At 33.7% G+C, this 13,755-nt stretch overlaps 1 protein-coding gene across 10 annotated transcripts in view; it reads left to right on the forward strand.

Moving 5' to 3' along the window:
* Arhgap32 (Rho GTPase activating protein 32) overlaps positions 1–13,755 on the forward strand; it is a 307,145-nt gene that overhangs the window by 138,320 nt on the left and 155,070 nt on the right. For 8 of the 10 annotated variants that reach the window (XM_058575244.1, XM_046432648.2, XM_046432646.2 and 5 more), the window contains one exon: positions 104–212. In XM_058575244.1, the coding sequence (XP_058431227.1) occupies positions 108–212 (105 nt within the window). In that variant the 5' untranslated portion in view covers positions 104–107. The remainder of the gene's footprint in view (positions 1–103; positions 213–13,755) is intronic. The other 2 variants (XM_058575246.1, XM_058575243.1) reach the window with 1 other exon arrangement.

The following is a 13,755-nucleotide window of genomic DNA, read 5'->3' on the forward strand; positions in this document are numbered from 1 at the left end:
AGCCTAAAATCAAACACAATTTTTCTCCTCTTTGAATTGTGTTTATTGGAAAGATTTCATAGAAATGAAAATTCTTATCAGCATCTCTCGTTTTAATCTCTAGGAAGATGAAGTCCTCAGTACATTCTGAAGAGGATGATTTTGTTCCAGAACTGCATAGAAATGTTCACCCTCGAGAGCGGCCCGATTGGGAAGAAACACTTAGTGCAATGGTAAATCAGTTTTATACATATGTACACTGTACTTATACAAGTAAAAGGAAGTCGGGAAGCATACTCACAGAAGAAAGTGCAGTTTTTTTTTTGCTTGTTTATTCAGGAAATACTTTTTGAACAAATACTTGAATCCAGGCACTGCTCTAGATTCTGGGGAGAATAATAGGGTTATAGAGTGATAGGATATAGTGTGAAAGAATATTGCTGGTTACATAGGGTGGCCATAGATTGCCTCTATGAGGAAGTAAGATTTGAGCAGAGGCCTGAAGGATGTAATGAAGTAAGTACTGTGTTATTTGGGATCACATCATTTTAAGCAGTGGAAGAACAAGTTTAAGACTATGACATAGGATTAAAAAATAAGATGGAAGAAACACAAGTAACACAGTGTAACTGAAATTGAATGCTTCAGGGTAAGAAGAGGAGGAGATGAAGTTGAAGAAATGGTTTAAGTAGGTAGAAAGCAGATCCCGTGGTTTCTTGCAGTCCACTGATAAGGACTTCGTTGTGTATGCAGGATTTTAGTCAGTTTTCATGAAACCATAACCAAAATACCTGACAAGAACATCTTAAAGGAGGAAAAGTTTATTTGGAACTCATGCTTTCAGTCACTAGGCTGCTGACTCCATTGCTTTGTGCCCAAGTTAAGGTAGCACATTGTGGGGGAAGGGCCTAGGAAAGGAGAGCTGCTCAGTTCCTGTGGGATCAGGAAGCAGAGAGGGAAGAGGCTGTAGGGAAGATGCACCCTTCCAGGGCATGCTGCTAGTGGCCCATTTCCTCTAGTCACATCCCACCTGCCTATAGTTACTACAAAGTCCATTCAAACTAGAATGGACTGACTAGGTTACAGCTCTTATAGTACAATCATTTGAACTCTGAATATTCCTTCAGTAACACCAAAGCTTTGGGAGGATACCTCATATCAAAAGTGTAACATTGAGTGAGATGGAAGCTACTGAGGATTTTGGGCTGAGGAGTAACATGATCTGGCTTGAAATTTTAAAGGAAATCTTAGTTTGCATTAAGTTCAGGGAGCAAAAGAAGAAGTAAGGAGACCACTTAGAAAAGTTGTTATCATAGGAGAGCAGAGTTGATAACTTGAATCAGGATGGTAGTAAATATAGTTAGAGTTGTTTATTAGATTCTGCATATATTTTAATGGATAAAAACGTGAGCAAAGAAATATGAGATAAATAGATGTCAAGGATGACTTCAATTTTTTTTTGTTCTTATTAGAAGAATGGAATGTACATTTACTGAGTTGCTAGAAAAGTGGTTTTGTTGAAGACTTTTTGAAAAAGTCAACAGTGTTATTCCACAAGATATGTTTGAGCTATCTGTTTAATTTCTTAAAACTTTTTGTGATTTAGGTTTATTATTATTATTATTAATTTTTTTTGTGGGAGAAGACATTTTACATAATTTTAGGTCAAAGTTAGTATCTCTGTCATCAAAATTTAATGTAAATGTTCATCTATCATGCTGATCTAAGAGACTTTTTATATTTCAATTTCTTTTCATTATGATAGGTTCTATAAATACTGATATCAGGTCATAAGCATATGATTTTAATTGAGCATTTTCATCACTTGGAAGGTATCTGTAGGGTTCTGTTTGAGTCTCTTCTTTGTATTTACCTTTTTTGCATTAATCACTTCCAATTGAAGGTTAAATGAAAACTCCTTGATTGAACTATTAACTGGAGTTTGCAATATTAAAATTTATCTTGTACTTGCACTGTGGTCTGAAAAATCCTACTGTGTCTGTAGTTAAGGTTGAAAAATATAATCACTGCAAATTTGTATGGGAATGAAAATTCTCCCTTCTTATTTTAACATTTGATAGCTTGGCAAGTATGTACAGTAGCTTGTGATTACTTATAATTCTAAGAATACTACTTGTCATTCAGATAACTTGATCACAGTATTTCTTATATATAAGCTATGTTTTATCCTGCAATTTTAGGTTAAGTTCAGTGGGAAATATAAAATCTGTAGCAAAAACTAGTTACCAATGCACTTTAGTGTTCAGTAGTAGAAGTTAAAAATATGTCAAATTAAGCATTCATCTGCTCCACACAGATTTTTATCAAAATTAGTAATAATGTATCTTAGTAGATTTCAGTTCATGTTACACTGAATTCATGTTTTTTTCATGTTGTTTGTGAGTGTTCTCTTCTGTAGATGTACCATGTTCATAGGGGGCTAACTCTTCAACCACTTCACACTTAGCATTGCCTCCTCACTAACAACTGAACCTATTAAGAGTCAATGAAAACCATTTTAAATCATTTACCCTGTTTTTCTAGTTGGCTATTGACGTTACTACCAATGTTCTCAACCTTTTGAATAACTACTCACCAAAAGATTTATATCGTTAAACCAGTTTGTTTTTTCTGGATACATTTCTTTGACTACTGCTATAAAACATAATTCACCATTGGTAAATGGCTTTCCTTGCTTGACGATGAAATGTGTTACTTAGAAATTTGCTTAGGTTATAATGTTATCATTTGGTGCTTTTGTGAAGAATTCTGCATGGTGATGTACTCTGTTTTAGAATTTTAAAAATTTTTCTGAGTGTTACTTTCCTCTGAGTGGAGAATATTGTGATGAGTGCATAGTTTAGTAATGTTGATGTATCTATCTTCTATTCTTTTAGCATTCCTGGAATGTCACTTCATAATAAACACAGTGCTTTATCATCTAATTTGATAACAGGATAATTGATATTACTCTGTTCATTACAAGTGTGACATTCAAATTCCACTTATCTCTTCTTATTTTTACATGATGTGTTTGTATTATTAATTTTTTAAAATGTGGTACAGCAATACATGTGGAAACTGAAACATTCAGTTATGATTTAATACTGCAGTTTATAGTGTGTCAGGCAGCAGTGTAAATTAATGAGCATGACACATATGGTCTTTTTTGCACCTACTCATCTTTCTTATTATAGCATGAAAGTGGCCATAAATATACATTAAAAAATGAGCGTGACTGTGTTCCAATAAAACTTTATTTATGGGTACTTGATATTTGAGTTTCATGTAATTTTCACCTGCCACAAGATACTCATTCTTCTTTTGATCCCACCCCCCCAAAAACATTTGAAAATGTAAAACTACTTTTAGCTTAGGGCTTTATGATGAGGACAGGCGGTGGGCTGTATTGCCCTAGTTATTTGGTCCCTTCTTTGTCATACATTGTAACTTAAGAGATAGGCTTAAATTGAAAGGCTTCCCTAAACCTTCTAGGGAGAAATTAGTTTTATTTTTCTTCTCATACTATGCTGTTCATATCTGTAATATAATACTTAACTCATTGTATTAGTATAATTAATCATGAATTTGTCCATCTTCCCACTGGCCCTTTGGGGAATGGTAGAGATCATTTTGTATTCATTTTATTTGGTTAAAAAGAGGATATAACCATGTCTTTTATACAAATATAGAATGAATACATGCCAAAGATATTTAACTCGTTAATTAATGAAGGAATCATTCAGGTGTTAAAACTGGTTCAGAGATCTAGAGCACCTTTTATAGATCTATGTGCTAAAATACATGCAAATGGATGCAAAACTGGTCAGTTCTGCTGAAAATAATTTGCATTTCTTATGTATAGAAATTACTTGGGTTATTTTTATCAGTTTTCTATAGTTCAACTTCCATCTCCACAGAGTTGTAAATAGTCAAAAGACAAAATCCCATAACCCTTATTGATTCAGGTAATCCCGAAGCTGCCACCATTCCATGAAAGGATAGTCAGAATATTTTTTGCCCATTTAAACATATTTCACAATTTTTCTCTATAAATTTTATAACCTCTGCCAAATACACTGAATGAAAAGAAACTTCACATTATTTTTTATTTGGTGGTTTGTTCTCTTGTATTAAAATGCATGCAGTATGTGATATTGTTGAATTCCATACTGATTTATCTAAAGCAGCTATGGAAATTATTGTTTATATCAAGTTTTAATGCCTTGTTATCTTCTTATTTTTACATTGCAATTTCTTCATGTGTAAGCTCCTTGAGGAGCTGTCATCCTTCTTTCATTAAAGAAAAGAAGAATCACAATCAATAAAGAAAGCATTCTCAGGTTACAGAAAGTGTACAGGAAAGGATATAAATGAGATTATAAAGCACTATTTTACTAACATATCTCTAGAAAGTTATGTTCATTTTAAACACTAAGTAATAGCAGAGAAAGTTTGGGACCATTATGTGAATAATAACAAGTGAAATATCACTTTGAGAGAGAAATTAATTCTTTTTAAAAATATTTTTTTGTTATACATGGGCACATATCTTTATTTTGTTTATTTATTTATTATGTGGTGCTGAGGATCAAACCCAGTGCCTCACATATGTGAGGCAAGCGCTTTGTCTCCGAGCCACAAGCCCAGCCCAAGAAATTATTTTTTATTTGGTGGTTTGTTTTTATTTATTTATTATGTGGTGCTGAGGATCAAACCCAGTGCCTCACATATGTGAGGCAAGTGCTCTGTCTCTGAGCCACAACCCCAGCCCAAGAAATTCATTATTAAGAGAAACTCACATAAAATGTTTTCCCAAAACAACTCCATGCAGCTGTTTTTTGAATGTAGCAAAGTTGGGCGTGGTGGGGCATGCCTGTAATCCCAGCTGTTTAGGAAGTTGAGGCAAGAGGTTCTCCAATTCAAAGCCAGCCTCAGCAACTTATTGAGGCCCTAATTTACTCAATGAGACCCTGTCTCTAAATAAAATACAAAAAAGGGCTGGGGATGTGGCTCAGTGGTAAGTGCCCCTGGATTTATTCCCCAGTACCAAATAAATAAATAAATACATAGGACTTAAACGTCAAATTTTTACTGCTTTGTATGTTGCAGCTAGAATATTAGTTTTTTTTTAAATATACGTTATTAAAAGAGAACTAGAAAATTTGAATTTTAAGAGTGTAAGGAATTTTATATACAACGATATTAAAAATCAAAACAGCAATAAAATCCTAAAATAGGGCTCTGCCCTTTTGTGGTTTATGATTAGGTATTCTTCATAAATCTGTAATCAAATAAGTATTTTAAGAAATCTAAGCCGGTGTAGTGCTGTGTGTCTGTAGTTTCATCTATTCCTGACGCTGAGGCAGGAGGAACACTTGAATCCAGAAGTCTGGGCCAACCAGGGCAAAATAATGAGAACCTGTTTCTTAAAACAACCCCCCCCCCCCCCCCAAGAAACAAACAATAAAGAAATCTAATAAAAACTTGTGGAGTTTTTCTAAATTACTAAAAGTAAATTATTTTCAACTATTTAATATTGAAGTCATTCAGTAAGTACATAGTAGGATTTTTTTTTAAAGTATCAGGGACTAAACCCAGTCAACCACTGAACCATATCCCTAGCCTTTTTTTTTTTTAATTAAAAAAATTTTTTTTTAAGACAGGGTCTCACATCACAGGATCTTTTAAATAAATAGTAACATAAAAAAATCTGAAAAGTATATGTGTCTAAGGCTCTTTCACGTTTTGATCATTTTAGGGCCATCATATTGGTGTTTCTGTATTCATTTTATTTTTAATATTGAAAATGGTTTAGTAAAGACTGAGTTGCATGATATGTGTATGCATTGGTGTTTCATAATATGTATGGAAACTGAAATGCTATTCAGTTAGGATTTAATAGTGTAGTTTGTGGTGTGATAAGCAGTGTGAATTGATGTGAGTGCTTTTCAATGTTCTCAGAATGGATCCTGCTAATTTAAAAAAAAATTTTTTTTTGTTCAGTGCAGTTTCCTTTTTCATCATTAAATTTAGTATGTGGTTAGAGTTCAGGTCTAAAACCCAGTCATGTTTGAGCACATAAAGTTATTGATAAATGGTTCTGGCTGAAAATATTTAGTATGCTAATAACTGGAGTCATGAAAACAAGTGATAAAATTTAAACTTCCAGATTATCAAAAATTTTTTTAAAGTATGGAAATTGCCACTGCTCAGCTTTGTCAACTCTGTTTATACCCTGCGAGTGCTTTCCCCTACCACACATGTGCATATGCCCATACTCAAACTCAGTTACTTCTGAAGATTACCTCCTGAAGATTTTCAACCCTGCTTCTCTTATTTCCTCCTCAACTGGTGTCTGTACTCTATCTGTATGCTTCCTGTCTCCCAGTTCTTTGCTGTTATTGCTATGCAGATGATGTCCATATTCATCATATTCTTAGTTCTAGCCCCATGAGCATTCATTTACAGTAGAGGATTTGTAGCAACCATGAACTACAGATTTTCACTGATCTCATCTCTGCTCTTCCCTGGAATGAGTCTCCTTATTTAACTTTACAGTTAAAATTTTTGTTTTCTCAAATGTGCCAAGCATTCTTTCCCATCAGGGCTTTTGTATTTGTGTTCCTTTGCCTAGAAAATGCTTTCCCCATATTATCTGTAAGGCTTGTTCACTCACTTCTAGTGGGTCTCTGTTCAGATATTAAGTGCTGCCTTTACTTACCATCAAACGAACTAATAACCTGCCCTTCTTTCTCTTTCATACTCTGCTCTAATTTTCTCCATAGTATTTACACATACTGAATATTTATATGATTATTAGCTTTCTCATTAAGTTACAAGCTCCATCAGGACAGAGACTATCATGTCTGGTTGGTTACTGCTTTCATCTCTGTGACTGTCACAGTAAATTATCAGCAAATATTTGTTGAATAAGTGAAATTTTCATTCTTTATACAGATTGAAGACTTCATTTTCCTTGAAAAATGCCTTGTCTTTTCCTGCTTCTTTATTTCATTTGTTGGACATTAATATGAGCTTTTTAATTTCTTTTCCTTTTATTTTTTTTGACAAAAGTGAGGCAATTTGTACATTTTTCTCAGATTGTCACAAGTGGCCATTTGTATTTGGCCACTTCCCACTGTATTGCTTATGGCCAAAAGAGGAACTAAAGTTGATAGAACATGGATTATTTCTTCCTGGATAATCTTGAAGAAATATTGTGTTTATTGCTCTTTGGACAGATAAGTATCCACGCTCTATAATACTTAGATTGATTTATTCTATCATCAACTTATAAAAACATTAAGTTCCGCCTTTACTTACCATCTTAAACGAACTAATAACCTGCCCTTCTTTCTCTTTCATATTCTGCTCTAATTTTCTGCTCTAATTTGGAGTTTGTGTAAAAGAAAAAAATCTTTGCAAATGTTCTGAAAATGAGGATCTTTAGCATTTTTATTATAGTGTGATGTGTAACAGTGTATTTTTGATTGATGGGTGATTTTTTTTAATATTGATTTTTTTTAGTTGTAGTTGAACACATAACCTTTATTTCACTTATTTATTTTTATGTGGTACTGAGGATTGAACCCAGAGTCTCGCACCTGCGAGGTGAGTGCTCTACTGCTGACCCCAATCCCAGCCCCTTGATGGGTGATTTTTAATTCAGAGGAATTGATGATGTTTATCATTTTACAGTCTATGAAAGCTGAATGTTTTATGTACTGTTGCTTTGTGAATAGTCACAAATGCAATCATTGCTTAATAATCAAAGTCTGGGTTTTGGATATTTGCCAGTACACTCAAAGCTGTTCAGTAAACAACTACAAACCTTCCTCTACCCCATCCTCTTCCATGGTGCATCCTGTGCTGGATGAAGATTGTGGAAATTCTCTGGTGTGAATCAAGTAGTGCTGATTATTGAAAATAATTAATGCAATATTGAGAGTTCTAGAGTATATATAAGTGAATTGAATGAAATTGCTAATTTTACAGGTCAAAAGTTTTGGAAATTATGGTTCCATACAATTAAGCCTAAAATCTGTTGAACTGTTGAACCAGTGCTTAAACTTATTGTCAATTAGAGAGAAAACTACATTTCACATATTATGCTATATAAGGCTTAAGTGAGCTGCATGTTACATGTATGAGAGAATTCATTATATAGCTTTAAATTTTTAAAAAAATCTTTGTGTTTTTAGTTGAACATGGACACAATACCTTTGTTTTACTTATTTATTTTATGTGGTGCCAAGGATCAAACCCAGTGCTTCATGTGTGCAAGGCAAGTGCTCTACCGCCAAGCCACAGCCACAGCCCCTAATTTTTTTTTTAAACTTACAAAATATTCAAGGAAAAAAACTGTATAAAATATACGGTTGGAGGAATATTGCTTCTTATAAGTCTTGAGCAACATGGGTTAGATTAGAATCTCACTATTTCTTTAATAGAAATTTTGCCAATTAACCATCTCATTCATTTGAGGTTCTTACTTTTTCTGTTCGTACTTTTATTTCAGAATTTATATTTTATAGTATATGAGTATTATGCAGATTTTATTAATAGATCTAGTGTATAAAATTATGCAGTTGTAAAAACTGATCAGCATCATTTTCTAGCAGCATTGAAGACTGACAGTAATCTGCCTTAATAAAGTACCTATAAAGATAATAGTACTCTATCTTAAATTTTTCTAGGAACCTTTCTATAAAATGTGTGATAAAAATCACAGGCATTATTGGAACCAAATATCTACGGAACACATGGAATTCTTTAATGATCAGGGCAAATGGGAATGAGGTGAAAAAAAGGATGAATTTCAATTATAGAAAAAGTATTTCTGTATAATTTAAAAGTTTTACTAGTTGGGCACAGTGGCATATAATCCTAGCAGCCCAGGAAGCTAAGATAGGAGGATTGCAAGTTCAAAGCCAGCCTTAGCAGTTTAACAAGGCTCTAAGCAACATAGTGAGATGAGACCCTATCTCAAAATAAAACAAACAAACAAAAACAAAAAAGTTATTGATGTGGCTCAGTGATGCGCCTCCTGAGTTCAATCACCAATATCCGTCCACCCCAAAAAGGTTTTGCTAATAATGTAAGTGTGTTAATTTTTGGTTGGTAATCTAGCTATTATAGTCTAGCAGAGAAGCTATAGTAATTATACTAACGGTGCTTACTAATAAGTTTTCCCAAATTATTTTAAGCATTGCTTCTGAATAATTTTTCCCCTGTTGTTAATTGGTCTCTGTGAGGAGATATTTTCTAGTAGAAGTAAACCTGAAGATAACTCTTTTACTGTAAAAGAGCTAGTTTTATAATCCCTTTTAGAAATCATATTTGTTAGTTTCTTTTACTCTGATCTTCTTACCTTTTGTTCCCAGTCAAAACAGAATTGGATAGGAATAACTATGTAGTTAACTTATGGGTATTTTGTATACTTTCTGAATTATTCAGTGATTTAAATCTACCTGTCCCCCTCTTTGATTCCTATTTCTGGTTTTTAGCATTTCTACAGTGGTGATCCTGAGTAACTCATTGGAGGATGTATTCCTGGGCCCAGTCTGTAGTACACAGACATTAAAACAAGAAATATACCCCTCTTTGCCACCATTTTTTAGTGCAGAGATCTTGAGTTAAATTACTATCTTGTTATCAAGTGTGATGTAGGTCAATAATGATGAAAAAATATGTCACAAAGATATTCTTTAAGGTTCATTGTAGTGATACTGTTACTTATAATAATAATATAGGTTTAGGAAATTTATCTTTTCTATGGTATTGAGATCATTATTATTAAAATTTTTCCCCATTTGTCTCTTTCTTGGTAAGGAAGGAGTTGACACTTAGAGCAATTATAATTTAAAAGTTTCTATAAACATAGGTCATGTCAGAGATTCCTTGATGTGTTTCCTGTGGTTAAACTGGTTGAGCATAGAAATGGGTGGGCCTGTCATCTTTTCGTGATAGCATAGATTTTGTATAAAAACTTCACTTATCTGGTTGATCCTGTGTATGTGTGCAGTTCTGTGAATATAAAGACAGCTCATACATTTTTTTCCTGTTGTTGTTTATTGTGTTTTGGTAGTTTAAGAGACCAGAAAATTCCCTGTATCTTTACATTCTAGGCAGAAATGTCCCTTTTCATCATAATTATCAAGAATCATATTGTATATCACTAGTCTTAAAATGCTTTGCCCTCTGTCAAATGTTGAATACAAGTGATACAGATAATGCAATAAATGAAATTTGAATCTGCTGAAGAGAATAAAAGTGAAAAGTGTCCAAAAGTCATCATTTTCTCCCTCTGGCTTATTTTAAGATGTTCTTTGCTAGTGTTATATATGAAGATGACTTTGAGTATGACTTTCCCCATGCATATTGTAATGGGGCTTTCTGTTCCTTGAAGGACAGGACTTTCCTGGACCACTGTGGTAGTAGTATATTTTTAAATTGATTTAGGTGTCCTTTGTGAATGGTTATTCCAGGATGTTATTGTCGATTTTCTGTAGCAATTTCAGATCCCTCTTAAAAAAAGTTCTTATTTTGGAGAGAGAGATAGAGAGAGAGAGAATGTGTGTGTGTGTAAAATGTATATATGTTATTTGGCTACTATTCCTTATCAAAATATGAGGGTATTTTATATAAATTAACCTGTGTTATATATGTAACTATTTCTTCAGGTTTTAGTAATGAATGTCATGGATCTGGGGTTGGCATTTTCTGCCATCCTGATCTGTTTTCTACTGCCAGAAGCTGATCTCTACGTTTCTGATTTAAATCCTTATATTTCTGAATTTCTTGTCAGTGGACTTATGGTGAGGTTTGGCAAATAGGAGGTGCTGGTGGAAGAGGAGGGTAGGAAGAGGAGATTTCTCCTTCTCTTTTTCTGATTTGAGAAAAAGAGTTTCCAGGGTGGTTCTGGTTTCCTCAACTTACTGATAATTTGGCTCAGTGATTAACAAAAAATGTCTCTTACTATTTAACATGAATGCATTTTATTATGGAAACTTTTTTATTCTTGTTCTTTTTAAATTGACTATAAATGTGAATATGCAATTTTGCATATTGGAGTTATATAGATTTATCTAATCTCATTTATTTATGACAAGTTGTTAGGCGTATACAAATAGTTTCTGTAAGGTAATCTGCAAAGGAAAAGCTTGCTTGCTTTTTCTTTCTTTTCTCTTCCCTTTCCTCTTTCTTTAGCTCTGCTTCTTTTTTAATTATTATTTGTTCAAAACATTACAAAGCTCTTGACATATCGTATTTCATACATTTGATTCAAGCGGATTATGAACTCCCATTTTTACCCCGTATACATATTGCAGAATCACATCGGTTACACATCCACTTTTTTACATACTGCCATACTAGTGTATGTTGTATTCTGCTGCCTTTCCTATCCTCTACTATCTAGCTCTGCTTCTTAATCAAAACAAACATATAGAATATGCAAAAAAGTGAAAAAGAGTCACCCATATAATTCCATTTCGTACAGTGATGGCATTACATTGGTATATTTCCTTTAAGGCTTCTTACAATGCAGAGTTTTAAAGATATATAAGCATGTTTTTCTTACATAGATGTCTTCAAATTGTTAATTTTCTTTGTTTATATCACTTGTTGATATATACCCTTTTTCCATATGTCTGGGAATATGATTTTTTTTTTTTGGTGGTGCTACAGGGTATTGAATCCAGAGATGCTCTACCACTTAGCTATATCTGCAGCCTCATTTATTTTTTATTTCAAGATAGGTCTCATTAAGTTGTTCATGCTAGCCTTGTACTTGTGAATCCTTCTGCCTCAGCCTCCAGAGTAGCTAGAATTACCTGTGTGTTGGAATACAGACATGTTATGAGTGGTAAATATGATTTTTTATGATTGGAGCAATGTACAGTTTTGTATATCCTTCTTTTCTACTTATAAGCATTCTACCTTATTATTAAGGTGCTGTAATACAGAGAGAACTGAGTGCATCATGGAACATGTCATACATAGGTAAAAGGAGTCAGTGGATTCACTGGAAGGAAGAGATTTCTTGAGAAGACTGGCTGTGGACATAGTATAACGTCACCTTAGAAAGGGGAATAGAAAATTATATTTCCATTGAGAAGAGAATTCTGCTTTCCTCCCCTTAAAGGATAAGAACAATTGTATTGAGAATTGCAAAGTGAGATAGAACAGCTTATAGTTTGTATGTTTAGAATACAGAGTTGTAAGGGAGAGAGGAAAGTTGGCTGATATACTGAGTCAGATCTGGATCCTTTGCACTGGTTACCTATCCCTATCCCACCTGCAGAATCTGCACTTTCTTCCAGGTTTTGCCTTCAAATGTGAGCAGCTATATCTCTGCAGGAGGTTTGGGAGCATGAAGTCAGTACATTCAGTGGCGTGCTGGAGGCAAGAGCTTCCAAGGTGTGGCATCATGGTCCTGGGAAAAGAGTTCTGATTGCGTGAGAGGTAAAGGCGCATGCAAAGCCTCAGATCACTCAGGAATTCCTATGGTTTTAGAGGTCCACCTTGATAATACTTGTTTTCTGTTGCTATATAAGAAATTACAAATTCAGGGGCTAAAAACAATACCTGTTTAGTATCTCTATAGTCTGTCCAGGCTGAACTGGGTTCTTTCCTCAGGGTCTCATAAGGCAAAAATTAAAATTGTCCACTGGATTGGGTTTTCATTGGAAGGTCTGTGGAAGGATCTGCTTCCTGCATCATTCAGGTGGTGAATGTAGTTCCTTGTGATTGAAGGTCTGAGATGCCTGTTTCTTTGCTGGCTCTCAGTGGTGACCCATTCTTTGCTCCTCGTGGTGTCCAAAATTTCTGCTCATATGGCCCTCTCTGTCCTCAAAGTCAGTAGCAACCCCTCGTGCTTTAGATCTTTGACTTTCTTTTCTGTTACTGGCTGGAGAAAACTGTGCTTTTGAAGTTTTGAAGTGTGATTAGAGTAGGTCCACCCAGGTAAATTTTGTATTATAAGAGATTTAAATTACATGTGTAGAAACACTTCACAGTAATACCTTGATTGATTGTATAACGGGGCCTGGGAGAGAATATGATTTAGAATTTTACCGATGAGTGTTGTATATTTTTTCTGATTTTTAGGCTTCATAATATATCTATATTATGTGTTGACATTTGTTGGTAGAAATTAGAGAGACTCTAGACACTTTAGATTCACTAATAATCCATGAAACTGATTGCTCAGAAGAGGTGGGGGAACTAATTTATGTAAGCAGTGTATTGTTGTTGATATTAAATGAAAACAGTAATAAACATTTAATGATTATAAAACACCATGTAAAATAGGACATTTACTTTCTGTTCCTTTAACTAATAGGATCCTGAATTTGTTATATATTTTTCAATTTGATGAATTTCTTTATGATGAGGTTTACTTTTTCTTTTTACTATTATCTTGCATGGAATTACTCAGAGTATGGAGATCCCCAAATTATTTGCCCAAAGGATTTAATAATTCTTATTTTAATCATAAATGTTTAGTGTCTTTTGTGCCATATCTTTTCAGTCTTAGAAGTTGTTAGTCTCATGTTTTGATAAGGGAAAAATATCTCTCATTGTTCTATTTTTTCACTTTTTTATTTCATTATCTTTGAATAGTTTACGTGTCTACATTAGACATAGTAGTTTAGTGATAAAAATTCAATTTAATTCAAATACTATGACTAATATACTATGTAAATCAGTGTTTCTTTCTTGGTCTCTGTTGTCTCAACCGTGAAATGGCTGAATCACATGTCTTGCAGC

The sequence above is a fragment of the Marmota monax genome, unplaced genomic scaffold (assembly GCF_021218885.2).
Source record: "Marmota monax isolate L192 unplaced genomic scaffold, Marmota_monax_Labrador192_F-V1.1 WCK01_AAM20220418_F8-fsc00062, whole genome shotgun sequence".
Classification (NCBI taxonomy): domain Eukaryota; kingdom Metazoa; phylum Chordata; class Mammalia; order Rodentia; family Sciuridae; genus Marmota; species Marmota monax.